This window comes from Lissotriton vulgaris, chromosome 7 (genome assembly GCF_964263255.1).
Source record: "Lissotriton vulgaris chromosome 7, aLisVul1.2, whole genome shotgun sequence".
NCBI lineage: Eukaryota > Metazoa > Chordata > Amphibia > Caudata > Salamandridae > Lissotriton > Lissotriton vulgaris.
Window position 1 is genome coordinate 151,286,625 of NC_141695.1, and position 19,623 is coordinate 151,306,247.

General features: G+C 45.4%; 1 protein-coding gene across 1 annotated transcript in view; it reads right to left on the bottom strand.

Annotated features, from left to right (window-relative positions):
• Positions 1-19,623, bottom strand: part of LOC147701033 (uncharacterized) — a 150,047-nt gene that overhangs the window by 100,227 nt on the left and 30,197 nt on the right. The window contains exons 3-4 of the mRNA XM_086929293.1: positions 13,116-13,271; positions 6,693-6,842 (exon numbers count right to left, since the gene is read on the bottom strand). Coding sequence (XP_086785419.1) covers positions 6,693-6,842; positions 13,116-13,271 — 306 coding nt within the window. The remainder of the gene's footprint in view (positions 1-6,692; positions 6,843-13,115; positions 13,272-19,623) is intronic.

Here is a 19,623-nt window from a genome sequence, read left to right on the forward strand (position 1 = left end):
ATGCCTGCAGTACACATTAAATAAGCAGTATACCCCAACTGTAGGAAAGTAAGTGGAAAGCAGCATAAGCACTATCAATGCAAACTCCCTAGACATGCAGCAAACAGTAGTTTTGGTCTAAACTGACAATGCTCTGAAAGTCTTCCCTTCCCTGTGGTGGTAGCAGTCAGGTTAAAATGAATAACCCTGCTCGGCATCTGGGGCAACTGACCAAGAGACAGATTTACTAAGATTTTATGCCGTGTTTGTCTCACAAAAGTGAAGCATATCGGCACTAAATCTTTTTCTTCAATTTTCTTTCAGGGCTAAACTTGTTTAGCACTGTAAATACTGTGAACGTATCTCGAAGCAGCACCAAGCGCCAAGGGGCATACCATAGGTTGTGCATCGGCATTCCTATGCAGACTTTCAAGGTTTCTGACGCATACCCGATTTCCTAACTAAAGTAGACAGAGTTTAGCATCAGAAAATAGTACACCCTTCAACCAAGCGCTATGAAGCAGAAATAGTTTTTTTCTCCTTGTTTTTCCGACTTTGTATGTTGAATACACTATACAGGAAACATACAAAGTGCGAAATTTTTTAGAATGAGTCCAAACATAGTATTTGGAACTGGAAGGGTATACTTCCAGTACAAAACCTATGCCTGACTCACTGAGGCACCTTTGCACTTTGGCGTGAAGGTATCTTTGTGGTGTACCGCAGCTAATTTCAGCGCCGCACTAGGGAGAGGGTCGGAGAGTGCCATATTTCAGTAAATGTGGTGCTCTCATGCTCTATCCTGCTTACGCAGGAAACGTAGAGCGTGCCCACACCTCAACAAATGAACAACTTATTTCAAAGAGACACATGTAACTGAATGACACATGTAAAGGTACATTTATTTATACCAGCAATTCATGTTGTTTATGGATTTTTCAACAAAATGTATTAGAAAGCAGAAAAAGAGGGGTAAACCCAAACACTCAACACAGTGATTGAACTAATACAAACAGTAATTGACAGTGGTGAACAACAATAATCAATGAAATCAATGAAAAACATGAAAACACAGAGCAACGGTAATAGAATTCAGAACATTTGATAATTCATAGTTCCATATAAATGTCAAATTTGTAACCACCAAAGCGAAGTGAAACACAAAGGGGGGAGCAAGAGCTTGTACAATGTTCATTGGCATGGATACATTTAATGTATTACTATGCTCTTGCGCAGTGCCGACGCGTTTCAGGTTCGAGCAGAACGTAATCGAACCCTCATCAGGGCTTTGTGAATTGTCTGTGGTTATCAGGCTCAGGAGAACTGATCACTGGACAGGGGGCGGTACTTCAAAGGTTTTAGTTCTCTATGTGCACCGTCCGGCGCCTCTTAGAGGGAGGAGATCGAGGTAAAAAAGACTTTGTATCCTTGCGTTATTTCGTGTTCGGAAAAAGATTTCCCTCTAAGCTGAAAGTCTCGTGGTGATTCTACCTGGGTTTGTAGCGAGAGTCGTGGCGGCCCAGGGAATTGGGAAGGCGGTCTTTATGATGCTTTAAGTCCGTGAACAAGGCGCGCTGTCCGTGGACAGTCAGTCTCCACATGCAGGGCTTCGGGATGAATGCCATAAACAACATGAATTGCTGGTATAAATAAATGTACCTTTACATGTGTCATTCAGTTACATGTGTCTCTTTGAAATAAGTTGTTCATTTGTTGAGGTGTGGGCACGCTCTACGTTTCCTTCATTATAGTATGGTCCAGCCCCCCTCAGTCCCGACCAGGACCTGACTCCTTCTTTTTGTCTATCCTGCTTACGCAGCACAGAATTTGCGGCTGCTGCACTGCGCTTCATGAGAAATTGGTAAATCTGTCTAAAGTCTCTTGGATTAGGCTGATATCAAATTAATCTGTGGACAGACCCGAATCAGGGTACTCGCATTTAGACACTAAGCTAGCAACATTCCAGGAGATGATCTTAGTATGAGATTGCAGGTGCAGCACAGTGTTGCCCAAAATGTGGGACTCCAAAGCAATGGGGAATAAAAGAGGGGGCCCAACACACCTAAGGGCAAGGATACACACTCCAGAAGGAATAGGGGCAGTACATGGGGGATTAGTGGGGGGGAAGCTGCACCTTGGTGGGAAGAAATTTAGAGATTAGTACCCAGAATATCGATATTGCTGGTAGACAGAAAGGGTGTCAGTCTAAACTATCCAGGTCAGAGAGAGGAAGAAATCTGTTGGATCCCTCCCTTTCCCCGAGTGCCAATAATTATTAAAAAATATCCAAGGGGTACACATTTAATGCTATCTCTCACTAAACAGGCCCTATTCCCACTCTTAACCAACCTCTGAGCCAGACCAAGATTCCCACAATTGATAACAACACAATACCCTCTAATGTTTTTGGGTGATGGGCCCACCAACCCGGGCTCACCCAACCCACCCTCCTTATCAATAGGAAGTTATCATATTCAGGGATTTTGAACTTTGTATGATTGTTCAACCAATGACATACCTTATTTCTAAGGTGCCTATAAGACCCTTCACTGCATCCCTGGGGTGGGGTACACCAGTTAGAATGACCACATAGGTACGTCAGGCAGGGGGGAGGTACAGGCAGGACTGAGGCTGAGGGGCGTTGCTTGAATTTGAGAGTAAGGCCTTTATCAATGTGGCCTGTACAAGACACCCAATTCTAAAGTTTGAACCTCTTAACCATCTACTCCACTCACAAATCACCTCAAACTTGGGAGGACTGGATCTACGTTATCCAGTAACCTTGAGGGGACAGCTGAAGGAGTACAATAACTAACAGTGCTGGTCAACTGCGGCTATGCCGAAACCTGCTGACCTAAGGCAATGTTCAAAGGAGAAGAATAATCAAATGGCTAACAGTATGTTCATGGTAACAAATCTTATCCAAAAAGGGAGAAATACATGCATGCACAGAAGATGAACATCTGTCAAAAATCCCATCTCAGTTGATAGGTGGCGGTACACCATCATCAGCTGAAGATCTAATTGAAGCCTACTCAGACAGCAGCAAGGGGGTCTACAAAATCCTTGTGATCAGTACTATGATTAAAACTGCCTTGTTATTTAGCATGTCTCCCATGCTTCGTTTTTTTATTCCTTTTGGAGCTAGGTTCACTGTCACTGATTTGCATAACGTAAGGATTGCAGAAAGATGTAGAAGTGGGCAGGGAAGCCATCTGGTCTGTAGCTATATCCGGCATTAATCCAGAGGTGCTAGGTGGTACTGGAAAAGTAGAAACTAAAGATGGACCTACCGGGGAAGCTAGAGGACAACCAGAGGCAAAATCTAGAGAGAGACACCGTTCGGCCTGTTCTCTTACCTTTTAAACAAAATTAACAATACAACTCAAAATAAGAGTCTAGCTTTGTACCTCCCAAGGTATTGGCAGAAGTCACGACTCTGTCCCTTGGAATTTTCTTTTTGACAATTATTATTTCCTTGCTATGCAAGGAGCACAAAAACATGTAGGGTAGGAGTGAAATGAAAGTGCTAAATGCACCAGAGCCGACAACCATCTCGACATAGCACAGCCAGGGCACTACACATTACCAAGAGGAGAGTCAAAAAGCTACAAATAAAAAAAAAATAGGACTGGCCTCTTCTAGCATTACGAGATCCACAGAACACTTAGAGTGGCACATCACCTCCTTTGCTCCTGGGTCCCCGCCTTGCACTGGAAATGTCTGGGGGAAATAGTCAAACCCCAAACTGGTGCAGCGACAAAAAGTTTAGCAGCTATGTCCAACCCACACTAGTCCATGTCTACATAGTCGTGGAAACTTGAAATGGAATTATATCTAAAAAGGTTCTGGAGGGGGATAGGATGACCAGTGTAATCTGGAGGCAGAAGCAAACCCCCCATCCCCAAGTGGCTACCTTAAACCATATAATTCCCTGATAAGCTCATGGGATTCGCTCATGCACGCAAACAAGGTTCCTTACCGAAAGCCACTCGGGCAAGTAAACAATAAAGGTGGCATACAGAGCAGTGTAGTCATATTACCTGAATGAGTTTGAAATAGTCTAGTGGGTTCATGCGGGTAGATGGGCCTAGTTTAAAAAAACAATAGGGGGGACCCAGCCCAACCTTCTCTGGGCTACGACAGGCATGGATAGGCTTTGCCCAGGCACAACCCATGCATTTCAAGTGCCACAGTCTCAGGTGCAACACTTTGTAGCGCTAATAATCAGGCAGCCCAGCCCCTCTCAGAGCTTTGGTGCTCTGACAGTGCAGGGATATCTGGGACTGAAGGTCCCTGTCAGGAATGGAGACATGTTTGTGGCAAGGGGCTCAGTACCCCCACACAGAGCAGCAGTCGTCCTCTTCTACTATTACCACTACTCCTAGGTATATATAGTTTCCTTCTGACACAAGGCCATTTACCACTCCCACTATTTTATCACCACCAAAGCAAAGCCATGCCTAAAATCATGAATCTATATAAAATGCTTTCTAATTCCACTTCCGTGGATATATTTGCTTCTGCGCAGAGGTCCCCCTTATGTACAGTCAAGGTTGTAATTAACTCATTTGTTATCAAGAATTTGGGCTACAGCATTAGTACTTTAGTGACCCTTCCATATCACATACTCACCGCTAGAGCACTATGGGCCAGATGCACTACCCTTCGAATTTTCAAGTCCCAAATTGCATCCTTTTGCGACTAGCAAATTGCGACTCACAAAATGTAATTTACAACAGTGTGTCAGAGACTGTTTGGGATACCTAATGGGGTCGCAAATTGCCCGCAACATTAATATTCATGAGGCAGGTGCAATTTGTGACCCCATTGGGAATGGCTGGCACTCATAAAGATAGTGGCCTGCAGGGGTCAGCAGACCACCATGTCTGAGACTGCTTTGTATATGCGCCCTTATTTCCTTAAAAGGAAAACGCGCTGAATTTAAAAGGGAAAAATGAAACGTTCCTGTTTAAGTTTTTTAAGAGTAGGCAGTGGTCCATGGGACCACTCCCTGCTCTTAAAAAATATTTACACATACATTCACAAAGGGGAATTTGCGAGTGGCTTACCACCTACTTGAAGTAGGTGGAAAACTGTGAGTGTTTTGTGACCAGAATTGCAGTTGCAAAACTATTGCACTTTGAAATGCGACACGCTATTTGGAAGGGAAGCTCCTGGCATGCCCCTTCCTAAAAGCGAGTCGCCAACTATTCTTTGCGAGTCGGTAATAGGTTACTCACTTGCAAAATAGGATGTGTTATCCTGACGACACACAGCTTTTGTTTACCTGGTCTAAAGATAATTTAGATACGTCGGCTGCCCAACTTTGTTTGTCCTCTGTTTTTCAATGGTTAGCACACGCACAGCTAAAATGCAATGAAAGTAAATCCGAGATCCTGCTGTACGGCTCTTTTCCTGAGGATTTTAGTGAGCGTCTTTGGCCTGCTGACCTCCCCTCTCCAAAAGCCACATCTGGCCCAGTGAAAAACTTAGGAGTCTGGTTCGGTAAGAACCTTAAGTTTGAGGACCACTTAAAGAAACTTACGGGGGTCTGTTTTGCTACCCTAAAAACTTTACGTAGGTTCTTTCCTTTCCTACCGAAAGAAGCTAAAGAGACTGTCATTCGTGCCTTAGTTCTCTCTAGGCTGGATTACTCGAATGGACTGTTCTGCGGATTGCCGGCATACCTGATTCACCGCCTTCAGGTCATTCAGAACGCCGCCGCCAGACTTTTGTTTAATGTTCCTAGGCGTTCCAGTGCCCGTCCCCTGCTATGAGCTCTTCACTGGCTTCCAGTTGCCCACAGGATTTTGTTTAAAATTCTAGTGTTGGCCTACCGAGCTATTCATCAAACTGGCCCTGTCTATTTGAGGAAAAGGTTCTGTTTGTATGTCCCTAATCGCCCTCTGCGATCGGCCAACTTGTGCCAAATGTCCGTTCCCAAATTTAAATATTGCAGACTTGGCGGCCAATCAATTTCAGTAAGAGCAGCAAAATCCTGGAACGCCCTTCCCCTCCACTTAAAAACTGCACCGTCCCTCAGTGCTTTTAAGAAAGGACTAAAAACTTACCTTTTTAATATTAAAGTCTAAATTCTTCTCTTTTCTATTTCTGTTTCTAGATATTTGTCCTCTCCCATACTGCTCTGCCTTCATCGCGCCAGGATACTATTTTTTTAGTAATAGAGCGCACTATAAAAGCCTTTAATAATAATAATAATAATAATGTGTACATGGGACAGATCTATATTGAGGTCGCAAACTGGCAGATTTCCCATTTGCAACTGCAAAATACTGCTGTACATCTGGTCCAGATCCCTCTGCCCTGAACACCCCAGGCTGGATTCAGAAAGATTGATGCATAGGTATGTGTGACTTACTATTGTAGTACCTCTAGCCTACTCATTAATTTCACAATTGGACCGGGAGTACCCATTTTCACTTCCATGTACTAAGTGTATTGTTTCTCTAATGTACAACACTGTTTTTCAAAATGTTAATTGCTGCTGAATTTAAATAAATGCATATTATATTTTATTTAATATATAAACACTTTTTTTTATTTTAGCAATCTTATTTAGTACTCGTATCCGCAGTCCATCAGCACACTGTACAATTATACAACGTGATGCACAGCTTTTTACTGGGACCTGTTAATAAGTAACCATATTAAATAACTGATAACAATGATGCATCATCCATTAGGGTTACCTGGTTTGAAGCTTGATCTAATGTAGGTGGCACACTTGTCCTGGTTGCCTATACAGAGATTGTCCGCCTCAGCTTTGCATTCTACAGACGACCGGTTCTTGTAGCAAGTTGGACACTTGTATCCGTTCAGCGTCTGATTTACAGGAGGCACTAAAGGAACAAGAAAATACATCTCAAGATTTTTTCCACCACATTTGAGGAATAAAAAGTATCACAAATGTGATGATGTCGGACCCAATGTCAATGGGATAGGGGGACCCGTCCTTACATGGACCACATCACTCCCTGTAAGACTGTCCCAGTTAGCCACCTCCACTAGGTATCTACTCACTTCTCAAATCTCCAATTGAAAGGGAGGCCCAGGGTAAACTCCTGAAGAAATATACATTTCCAGACAGGGGATAAGATAGTCCATCTGTACATCTCCTCTACTGGGAACATGCAGCACCAAAGCTCCTGCCGTTCTCACCTGCAATGCAGGCTTTCCCAGCATCTTTATGAATGAATGGATTAACATTTTCCCCAGAACCTCTGACCACAACACTGTGGCCTGTGGACTCCACATGATAAACTTTGGAGCCAACCCCATAGACTTCATATAATGTCGACTGTGCGGCCTTTTCACTCTCCACTGGGATATTAAAGCCACACCATCAAGGATTATTCTTGGAGAAGTATTTAATATGGACTCAGATATAGCACGATAAAGTAAATATCATTCAACAAACTCAAGATTGCAAAGGCTTTTATTTATAGGTGTGTTAAATAGTAAATTAAACACACTACATATAGAACCGTGAAAGGTCCCAACACCTTCTTGGGTCAAGGAACAACCTAGACCATTTAGATAGTGTGCATGCACTTGGTTGCTGTAACATTAGTGGGCTATGCTTGAGTTGAGTCAGGGAACTTTGGAACTTGCTACAAGTGATGCAATGTTACATTATTGCAACGATCTCATGATATTTCTGACTCTGTTCTAAAGGCTCTGGCTTGGGTGGACTACTCTGCTGGTAGAAGCTTTAGCTACTCACTTTTTAGTCAGAACACTGTTCAAAACCTATTGAGGCTGTCATTTATGCACAGCCTCTCTCTCACATGTATTTTTATAGCACCTCTCATAGCATTGTAAGTTGTTGGAGCACTTCACACACACACACACACACACACACACACCCACATACACACACACACACACACACACACACACACACACACACACACACACACACACACACACATACAGAGACAATGTGTCATACATGTGTAATCAGAGTATAGACAATTTTACATAAGGCAAAGGGGACTATAAGATGTAGGATTCACAAGTTACTTATGCTTCTAGGCAGGTTTGGAGGGTGCTTAGTCTGGAGAAGCACAAATCCAAGATTCAGAACATAACCCAGTGGTTAGGGTTGACTTTATTATTAAGAACTTAATTCTACCCAAACAAACCTTTTTTTAGCAACATCAGGATAATGAAAGACTGGGAAAAACATAATTATCTAACCTATACCATGCAGATTGCATGCAGCTCTTTGATGAAGTTCATAGCTCACTGTGCTAGATTACCAATGCAATTTATGAACAGTTACAAAAGAATCTCTGTGATGAACGAAGCAGCCAAATCAGCTATGCACATAAAATACCGTTCTGTGAAAATGCATGGTACATGTTGTTTGCAGCAGGTATATTAACCCTCTGTGCTACCTTTCCTCAAGTCAAAACGGCCACTAGACAAAAATCCCCTCTCTCGCTAGCAGGTACTTTAATCACTTGAGTAATCTTGATACTTTTATTGTTACCTGACAACTTCTGAATACACAAGAAACTTGCTGTGCTTTTGAAACCAGCCCCCACTAACAAAACCGCCCTGTCACCCATCCATCCTGCAGGGGAAGCAATGATGTCCGGTAGGGCTAGTCTACTCTTGCATCCTCAATGTTCTTTATCCTGATGGGCCTTGTGCAGATCATCTCATTATAAGGACAGCATCTATTTCAGCTCCCCCTTTTGTGGAGGAAGTCAGCTTGTCTACTCCTCACTGGTCACACAATCCAAGCATATTCTAAGAGCACACATTTTGTCCCCAACTGGGGTAGGAAAAACCTAAAAAAAGTTTATTTCAAAGTAATGCACTTGTTTTGCGCTGGTGCAAAGATGTCCAAATGAAAGGCCCTCTAAAGTTTGTTTCCCCCTTTAGTGGTCAGGCAAGAAGTCTGACAAAATCAAGTGCTTTTTCATTTTAATAATCCAGCCGCTTTCCAGTCAGTGTGAAGTACGTCTCATTATTATGTGTGGGCTCCACAGGCTTCTCCAGCGACCATTGAACAACTGTCTCTTCTGAAATATTTGTTCAGGGTATGCTATCATACTGGAGGGTAGTCCATATTCGTAACCATTATGAATCCACAGGCTTTCCCCTATTGGGCTTGCGCTGCTACTTTCTGATGCAGTTTTCATAAATTCCACTTTGCCGGGTCTCTCAACTTACAGGAATGACTTACATTCTGGTGGGATCTACTGCTGGCATTTCTCTTCCTACACCATGTATGAAGGCACCCGAGACAGTGGTCCTGTCATACCTAGACCTACCAAGGCACTTTCACGTCACAAGGTAGTAACATACACCACTGGTTTCTTGTGTTTTTTTTCTGGAGTTTTCTTTAGCGCGAACTTGACCCGAAGGTATCAGGTATCAAAGCGCTTTACATGAGCATGAATTGGGTTACACAAGGACACATTAATTTTTTGTTAGGCATAGGGAGATTAAGTGATTTGCCCAGAATCACAGGATGTTGAGCGTAATTGGCGAGACTCCAACTCGGTTCCCCAGATTGGAAGTTGACCGCCATTGCCGTTAGACCACATCCTCTCTCCAGAGGGTTAGCACTACCTCTACTTCTAAGACCCTACCCAGTAGGCATTCCACACCTAGACCTTATTTTAGGGCAACACTAGCTGGCCTGGACTCCCCATCCTTCTTCTGCTAGACATTGCCGATAGCCTCTACAGTTGCAATGATTATGTGCCAAGAGATTGTGAGGAAATTCTTTGACTGGCCTACCATTTCTGAAAGCGATATCTATTGCCGGGGAGTGCTGATGTTACAAGTTAACCAACCTGATGCAGTTTACAAACACAGGCTCCTGGTATTCCTGGCTGTTGGTTGGGGTTTGAGGTTTGGTACCTTACCTCCCATTCAATCAATCCACAGCCAGCTCTATTTCCTCAGAGGGGCTTTTAGAGCAACTCCAATAAATCTGCTGGCCTGAAATCTGTTCAGCTGGAAGAATATTTGGGACATTACACTTTAAGTGACCATATGACTCACAACAATAACGCCTATCCCCAGTGAGCTGAGGTGCCTCCTTCCTACCTTGGCCATTCACATTTTCGAGACACTTAAAAAAGTGAACTACTGTTTTCATTCTCAACATTTCGGCCTTTTGCCAAGGTTGCTTCTTCTGGTCTCCCTGTTCACAAGTCACTTATTAGAATGTGCTGTAAATAGTGGAATGCCACTGCCCAGTGAATCAATTGTGACAAAGATTTTCTATGCACATGTAGCAAAATTGATTTATGCATATAAAATTAGGAAATCCAGGGAAGATTGTCAGTTTAATTCACTCCACATGCCACCAACACTTTAAAAATTCTATCAATAAACATTTACCACATCATATTCAGCATCTTCTTAGGACCTTTAAATACTTTTAGTACTGATTGTAACATTGGAATGTTTGACACCCCATTGAAAACAATGGAGTGCTCCAGGCTTATCAGAGCCGGTAGAAGCACTGAGAATCAACATTCTAATGTTTAACAAAGGCCTCATGATGCCCAAGGGGATTTCAACCCACTCAACTCCATGTGGCCTTTGTTTTACAAATTACAATATTTGACCTCTAGGGGTGAAATGCTCTAATAGACTTAGAGTCCTCTGTACTGGTCTCTACTGGCCATAAAAGGCCCTTGCCTTTTGCTTGGGCCTTTAACACTGAAGCAGGCCTTTAATGGCCAAGTAAAGACGGCTATGGCAGGCTCTAAGGCTATAATAATGTTCCATTACTAACAAAGGTGTCTGTGGGTCTTAAGAGTCATACCAACATACCTCAGTTGGCAAGGGTATGTTATCAGATAAATAAATTTCTCCCGGTTGCAAATGGTAAATCTCCTCTGTTGCCAGGGACGATTGGTACCAATATCTATACTCACAGATCTACAGGTTTGGGGGCAGGCAGCACACGTACCGCAAGGATGGTGCCCTCCACTGCAGGTAGGTCCCACAGGGTCCCAACGGCCCGTGGTATCTTACTCTTGGGTCTAGTGTGCACCAATTTGTCTTTGAGGTTAGAACCCCGTTTGAAGGCAAAAAGCAGGGGCGGTAAGGTGTCCAAACCAGTGTTAAGAATGGACCAATGTTTTCTAACAATTTTCTGCACATGGTTGGACATTGTGCTGTATGTGTTGACGAATGTCATCCTTTGAGTTTTATCTTTAGAGATTGCAGGTTCAAGGAGAGCCTCCCGGTTGTTATTCACAGCGCGTTTCAATGATTGTCGTACTAATTTCTTTGGATATTTTCTTGCTCTCAACTGTTTTTCCAAAGTGAATGCATGCTCATAAAAAGTGTCTTTAGTCAAGGAATGCCTTTGGATACGTAAGAACTGTCCATACAGCAGGTTGTTCTTCAAGACTCTTGGATAACAACTATCGTAGCACAGTAATGAATTGTGTGCCATAGGTTTTTTGTATAGTTCCGATCTGAGCCCTGTAGACGTTGCTGATATTAGAAGATCTAAGAATGCTAGCTGAAGTTTGTCATGCTCCACCGTGAAGCGCAAGAAGTTGTTCCTCATGTTCAACCATTGATGGAACTGCAACAAATCTTCTGTGGTTCCTCGCCAAACGACAAAAATGTCGTCGATATAGCATTTCCACCTGCTATTTCTCTGCACTGTTTTTAAACATTGGAAGACTGAGGAGCACTATTAAACTTTTTTTCCCCTCATCTCTCCAATTTTACACACTATCACTTATTCACTCTTACTATTTCACACACTGCAAATCAGTTATCCCAACACATCAGTTCCAGATACCCCCCGCTCACTTTACATCACTGGTTCAGGAGTATCCACACTAGCATCCTCTGGCCACGAGCATATTCTCCTTGGTGTGAGGAGAACCAGATGATGACAAGGGCGGTATCGGACGATAACTGATGGGTACTTTTTATACCCTAGAGATATCTTGTTGCACTTCAGTCACACAGGGTAGCAGGCTTTCTTCCTCTTTTCACATTTAGTTGTGTTCCTCTCATGCCGCACACAGGACGTATAGTTGACTCTTAAGACCCACAGACACCTTTTGTTAGTAATGGATTTAGTTTGGGGCTGTGTCTGTGTTGAGGTCTATATATATGCCCTGGGACCCTTCTCTTATCATTTGTTTTTTTATATAATAATGTACCACCCAATTCTGAAAATGATAGAAACCTTCAGGCATTTCTACTACCCTCCATTGCAGCCACATTGCTATATTTTCTCATCTACACATAACAGAAACAGGCGAGGTGCCAGTTAAAAAACATTCACCCATGAAATTACTGAACATGGAGGGGTACTAGTCTGAGATGTATTGCTCCCCGTAAGTAGCCACAGTCGCAGTTGGAAGCTCATACTGTCTCACTTCTAGTGCATTAGCAAGCTTCATCTCCTGTATCTTCCTCTTTCTGCTTAATCTGTTCCACTCTGTCCCTTTCTTTCTGTTGTATCCTGCCTGCCTTTACTTCTTTTTCACTAGTAAGCCTTTGTTTCTTGATTTGAAACTCTATATCCCACTCGCCCTCTGTGAACCTCGACCGTTCCGTTTATCTTTCAAAGTGTGCAGCAGTATCTATAGGGGAAAGCAATGCTGCGGGATTAGGTATGTACCCAGTGGGGGCAACCAGGGGCACAGGAATAGCAAAGGTGGAGAGTCAGAATCTGAAGAGATTATACCTAATGCTGTTTCTATTCTTGTGATGATATTTTCACTATTAAGTGTTTTGAAATTCATACTGATGTAACACGTATATGTACTAGGTGCTTTCAGCTGATTACTTGTCCTTTAATTAGTGCATTTGCAGTTCTTTTTTGACAGTCCTATTAAGATATGCCAAATAACTGCAGATTCATCAAATAATGAGTCTGCGGATTGAACTCCCTCCTGGATTCTTCTGTGATGGTAGGTGAATTGCTTTTCTTGGGTTTCCAAATAGCCGCCATCTTAGATCTTAAAAGTATGTGTTGGTAATGCTAGTATAGTGAATTTGTAAGTACAAATTATACAAATTGAGGTCCCCTTTAAACATTTTTATACCTTTTTCATTTTCAAGAAACTGGTCACAGGTTGGATGGTCAAATCAGGCATGTTCCTTACCTTGCATTATTTCATGGTTACATTTGTCCGAGTCACAGCACTTTCGTGTGATCTGCAAGAAAAACTCAGCACCCGTGACCACAACTTCTTTTCCACAGGTGGCCTGTTTGGCAGGGTTCACGCAATTCTTGAACGCAGTTAAAATGACTTTGCTCCCTAAGTGAAAATAACACTTTTTCTGGTTAAAAGAAAAGGGAACAGCAGCAAAAAGCAGCCTACTATCTAACACCTACACATACACAGACTCTCTCTGAATCACACTGTTGCAACCTTGGTCATTTTTAGACTGTTTTTAGAATGTCTTCATTCCTTTCCACAGCTCCTCAGTATATTATGAACTTGCTTCTCTCAGTAAAATGTGTGTTGTTGAGATCAACATCTACTCTTGTGAGTTCTAACAGCAGCAACATTTGCTTCTGGCATGGCAATACAGTTTTATAAGTGTTCCAGAGGTTAAAATATGCCATAATAAGTGTAAGAGGGCACCACTGATTGATGTGCAATACCAATGAAGTGACATACAATTACATTTAAATATTGAGCTAGTAGTGGAGGAGCCAAGCTCGACATCGTGATGGCCGCACGGTAGCTCGGCTCCGCCGGCCTCCCTGCCTAAACTCAACTATCCTGTCGCCCATCCTGCCCAAAAAGGATAACATTTTACATACAAAGTTTTGCTGACACTTACCATCCATCCTGGTGGATCCGGCGTTTGGTGGGTCTGCAGCGACGTCCTCCCAGGAAGTGCGGCCTCCGTGGGGTGGAGACCGGGGCCTTGCCTTCAGCGAGTTGCCGGCGAGACGGTGCCGGCGGCGGCCTCGGGTGGAGGATTGAGGCCGGCCGGAAGATGCCGTTGTGCGAAATGGCCGGAGGCAACTGAACGCGCCTGGGACTACCGTCCGGTGTTCCAGAGGTGAGGTGCGGCAAGTTGTGTGTGGGGGACGCCGTGTTGGTGGCTCCCCCCTTTTTTGCCTTTCCGGCCATTCCGGACTTCATCGCTCGGTGGCGGAGAGTGATTCCAGCGGAACGGTGGCGCCTGTGGGTCCCGCTCTTTTGGTGGTTCTCATTTCTACACCGCGGGTGCTGTTTGTGTGCTTGAGGGGGATCCCGCGGGGGCCCTGCTGGTGAGCCCACCCCAGGAGTTGGTTTCGAAGAGACGGCGCTGTATTCGCAAAATGGCGGCTGATGCCGTATAACGTGGAACTCCCCGGGATGCCGATGCCTTGCCTCCGTACTGTTCTGGGGCCTGCACTGGGGAGCGCGAACCCACGATTGGCGACGTCCTACGAGCGCTGAAGATTTGGCAACTGACCTTGGCCCGGGACCCTTGTGTACAACACAATGTGATGACCGCCATTGCTCCTGGGACGTCCCTTGGAGACGCGGATGGGCCCGAGGTGGTCGCTGATTGTTCCCCGCTTTCTGGTGGGGGTAGTGATGTTCCGATATGTAAGCGGGAGGAACTGCTGGTGGCCATTGACACTGGTATACATGACTGCTGTAAACAGCTTTTGCAGTGCCATCGGCGGAGGAGATCCCATGGGTGGCTTCCATTGGCCATCCAGTGGCTGCTTCACGGCCTTTTCTCATCGCTTTGTTTTATGCCCACTACATCGACATACATTGTGGCGATAGCTAAGAAAGGACTGGGGTGAGCCCGGTTCTTAATCCGGAGGACTGCTATTCGGTGCACGGAGTTATGGACTGCCCCAAATTGTGATAATTTGTTGAATCCTTAATATGTATGGCTACCTGAAAACTTGCCAGTTTCGTTTTGGGCCACGCTAATTGTTTGTATGGGCGGGGGGTGGGGGCCGTGCTCCCTGTTACATGGTATCCTCTCCCATGGCTTCCCTCTTTCTATTTTTTCTTTCTTTTCCCCTATATTGTCTCATTCTATATTTCGGGTTCATGTTTAGGGCGACAGGCACACTGCTGGGGGGGGCAGGCCATAGCCTTCTGCAGGGGTGCAGGGTGGGGTGGGTGGATTAGGGTCTATTAGATAGTTACTTGTTTCTATGGCTCTTTTGTGTCCTTTTCTTGGGTCTCCATGACTGTGCGTGATTCCCGCGGGATGAGTTACTGGGGGGGAGGATTAGATATTTATATATATTGTTGGAACTGGCCCTTTTTGCAGGGTCATCTTCAAACTTTTTGCTTCTTCCTCCCTTATTTTTCCTGACCAGTGGCTGTTGGCAATAGGACTCTGCGCACTTTACCACTGCTGATCAGTGCTAAAGTGCATATGCTCTCTATGTAAATTGTTATTCTGATTGGATATACATGTTTGGCATATTTGTGTCACCATGAAGTCCCTAGTAAAGTGCACTGGGTGTGCCAGGGCTGGTGATGACAAATGCTACTAGTGGGCCTGCAGCACTGATTGTGCCACCCACAGGAGTAGCTCTAAAATGGTGTCTCAGGCCTGCCACTGCAGTGCCTATGGGCAGTTTAGAACTGCCATGTCCGCCTGGCCAGTGTCCCCACTGACCAGGCCTAACCCTTCCCTTTTTGTGCACATCAGTCACCCCTATGGAAGGCCCAAGGTACCCCCCTGGGCAGGGTGCAGTGTATGTGAAAGGTAGAGCATGTACTAGGTTACTGCCTGGCCAGACTTGATAGGCAGGGACGAGTGGGAGGGGGGATAGCGATCCTTTACAAAGATCACCTTCAATGCCACATAGTACCCATGACTGACTTTCCTGACAGTTTTCAAGCCCTTTATTTCTCAATAAAGGAAGAGCAACGCCCCTTTTTTAATGGTATCTTAATTTATCGTCCCCCCGGCTCGAGAACCAACTTCACGCACCACCTTCTCCAATCTCTTGAACCCTATTTTGGCCAAGACAATTTTTCCATCATGGGTGACTTTAACTACCACCTAGAACGGCACGACCTCTCTGACACCTCCTGTCTCACTGAGGCCCTAGATTCCTGCGGGCTTACGCAACGTGTCACGGGAGCCACTCATCGTGCAGGACACTCTTTGGATGGCATCTTTTCCAATGACCCCCGCTTGACTACCAAGGATCCAATCCATCTTTCCTGGTCTGATCATCTGGCGGTTCCTTTCCTTCTGAAACACCACAGGGTGAACTCTCGTAAACTAGTGAACCATACAAAAGAGACCACTAGAAACTTCAGGAATATTAATAGCAATTCCTTTGTGCCCTGGGCTGCAAGCCTTGCTATCACTGGCCTACATAGCGTACAGACTGCAGTCGCTCACTTTGAACAGGTCACTACCGAGGCCCTGAATCAATTAGCCCCAGAACAATCCCGACGCCGCGCTAGAAAGAGACCTTCTGCCCCCTGGTTCTCCGACTCCCTTAGGCTTCTTAGGCAAGAAGTGAGGAGAAAGGAGAGGTTATGGCATGCTAGTTGGGACTTCAAAAATAAGGAAGCTCATCGACTTCTTGTTAAAAAATACAAGGCTGAAATTTTTCAGGCTAATCAAGAATACTTTGTGACCGCGACCTCCTCGCTCTCCTCCCCGAAGGAACTCTTTAAAATTGTTGACTCCCTGGTCAGATTGCAAGTCCCTGACCCTGTCATCCCTTCGCAGGATCTCTGTGACAAGATCGCCTCCTTCTTCCACTCTAAAATTCAGGATATTCACCTAGCCCTCGAGGAACAAAGAGCTGTTCTTAGTGCATCTACACCCAGCGTAGAGACGAGCCCGACCATCACTGAAATCTCTCCACCTTGCACTCTGGACACCTTTCCCCCGCTGGCCTTGCAAGATCTTGAGCTACTGTTAGCCAAGACTAAGTCTGGTTCACCTTTGGATACCTGCCCACTGAAGATCATTAAACAGTGTAGGGAGACCCTCTTACCACCGCTTCTAGAGATAATGAATCTAGCCATTAGAGATGGCATTTTCCCTGCAGAGTGGAAGAAGGTGGTAGTGAAACCCTTGCTGAAAAAGGCCTCTCTGGATCCGGGGGTCTTAAAAAACTTCCAGCCTATTTCCCTGCACCCTGCTCCTGCTAAGATGCTTGAGACACATCTTAACAAACATCTTGCTGCCTTTGTGGAAAGCTCAGGATGCTTAGACTCCTCCCAGCATGGATTCAGGAAAGAATTTAGCACCAAGTCAGCCCTCACCATCGTGCTTGACAAGATCCGCACATCAGTAGATGAGGGCCAGACCTCTCTCCTGGTCCTGCTAGATCTAACTGCGTCTTTCGACACCCTCTCCCCCTCAGTACTTACATCGCGGCTGAGGGAGGTGGGAGTGAAGAACGCAGCTCTGGATCTCATGACCTCCTTCCTCACGGGGAGGGAACAAAGAGTCAAGCTTGGGGAGTTTCTATCTCCATCCCGTCCTGTGCTATGTGGGGTTCCTCAAGGGTCAGCACTCAGCCCGACCCTTTTTAATATCTATGTTACCCCACTAGCCAAATTAATAAGATCATTCGGGATGGAGGTAGTCTCGTACGCAGACGACACTCAAATCCTCGTCTCTCTTCCCCATTCAGATGAACTAATCGCCTCCAAATTTAGATCTTGCATGGAGGCGGTTGGTAAATGGATGATCCAGAACTCTCTGAAACTGAATGGGGAGAAGACGGAGGTGATGGTGTTTGGGGGGAAAGAAAACATCTGGTCAGCCAATTGGTGGCCTGACTCTCTTGGAACTTGCCCTTCCCCCACATCTTCTGCTAAAAATCTCGGGGTGCTAATAGATCCTGCCCTTGACTTAAGCAGCCAGGTGAACAGAACCGTTTCCACCTGCTGGGGCCTGATTCACACTCTACGTAGGGTCAGGAAATATCTTTCCCTCCAGGCAAGAAAACAAATAGCTGTTGCTCTCATCGGCTCGCGTTTGGACTATTGTAACGCGCTGTATGCTGGACTTAATAAAGGACAGCTGCAGTGCTTACAGGTAGTCCAAAACGCCATAGCCAGATTTGTCCTGGACATTCCCAGACGCTCTTCGGCTACTGCAGCCAGGAAAACACTGCACTGGCTGCCGGTAGAATTTCGTATCCGGTTCAAGGTCTTATGTATGACCTACAGAGCCATCGCCAAGAAGAGCGACACGGGAATAGGATCCATCATCTCCCACTATGTCCCCCGAAGGAACTTGCGCTCCTCGGGGAAACTGCTTTTGGCAGCCCCCCGTGTACGAAGAGCCAAGTGGGGCGGCAGAGCCTTTTCCACCCTTGCTCCTAAGTGGTGGAACGAACTCCCTCTGGATCTGAGATCTCTCCCGTCCCTACAGAACTTCCGCACTGCCTTAAAAACCCTTTTCTTCCAGCAAGCTTATCTCTAGGGTCTTATATTTTCCTGATCATCTTTTGATCTTCTGCTAGGCGCCTTGATACCTGCGGGTTATTGTTTTGCGCACTATAAATTATTTTTCAATTCTAGTGCAGGTGACATGCTCTGGTAGTGAATTACAGTCATTTTCGGTTTTCACTATTGTAAGGCTATCTTGCTCCATAGGTTAACATGGGGGATGCTGGCTACAGTGGTCAACAGCATTTCTTCCCATAGGAACAAGATAGGACATAAGTATCTAGTATCCCTGAACTCAGAATTTAATAATACATCTTTTAGGAAAGGTGGTTTTTAAATCCTATGTTTGAGAACAGCACTTTTAGAAAGTTGCTGTTCTCTTGTCTGACCCTTCTGTGTGCCTGGGCCTGTTTGTGTATTGACTGTCTGGTTTGTGAGTGACAGGGGCTGGGGAATTCCCCCAGAGGCTGGATGAGTCAGCATGAGGCTGAATGAAGCAATTGCAACCTGAGTGGTGGGAGGAGTTAGCACCTGGGCTTAATAGGGCTGTGCCTGCCTGCCACAATGCTGGCTCCACCTCCTGCTGGGCCACTGAGGACCCTGCCCCTCACTCTGAAAGGAAAGATGCAGCCAGCAAAACAAAGTGCTCAGGATCCACCCAGAACTGGTTCAGACCAAGCTCAGGGCCCACATGCACAGAGAGAACAAAGACTTTAGGGGTATAAGTACAGGACCCCTGACAACAGAAAATTAGATCATCCTGGAAATCAAGAAGGAACCTCTGCCAAGGAGAAAGCTGACTCTGAAGAAGGAAGACTGTCCTGCTGTTGCTCTGCTGGACTGACCTGCTGTTGCTTTGCTGCCAAGGAGAGGGGAAGGACTTTGCTGTGAGCTGTGTCCCCTGTCTTGAAGGAATCTCCAAGGGCCTGAGAAGAGCTGGCTCCCTGTTTTTGAAGTCCCAGGAACAAAAGGACTTCACCCCCAGTTTCCCTGAACTCTGCTGAGAGAGTTCTGTCCTTCCTAGAGTGCTTGATCCAGTTGTGGGGCCTCTGGACGTTCAACCTGAGCTGGGAAGCTTGAAATTAAGCTTGAGAGACTTTTTGAAGCTGAAAAGTGTCGCATCGCTCGCTTGCGGAGCGCATCTCCGACAGTGCGAGAAGTTTCCCGCCGCTACGAAGATCGAGAGCGGTGCAGCGCCTGACGCCGCTGCCGGAGCCGTCGCATCCTTCGTTTGCGGGACGCACCAGAGCGGTGCGGGAGAATC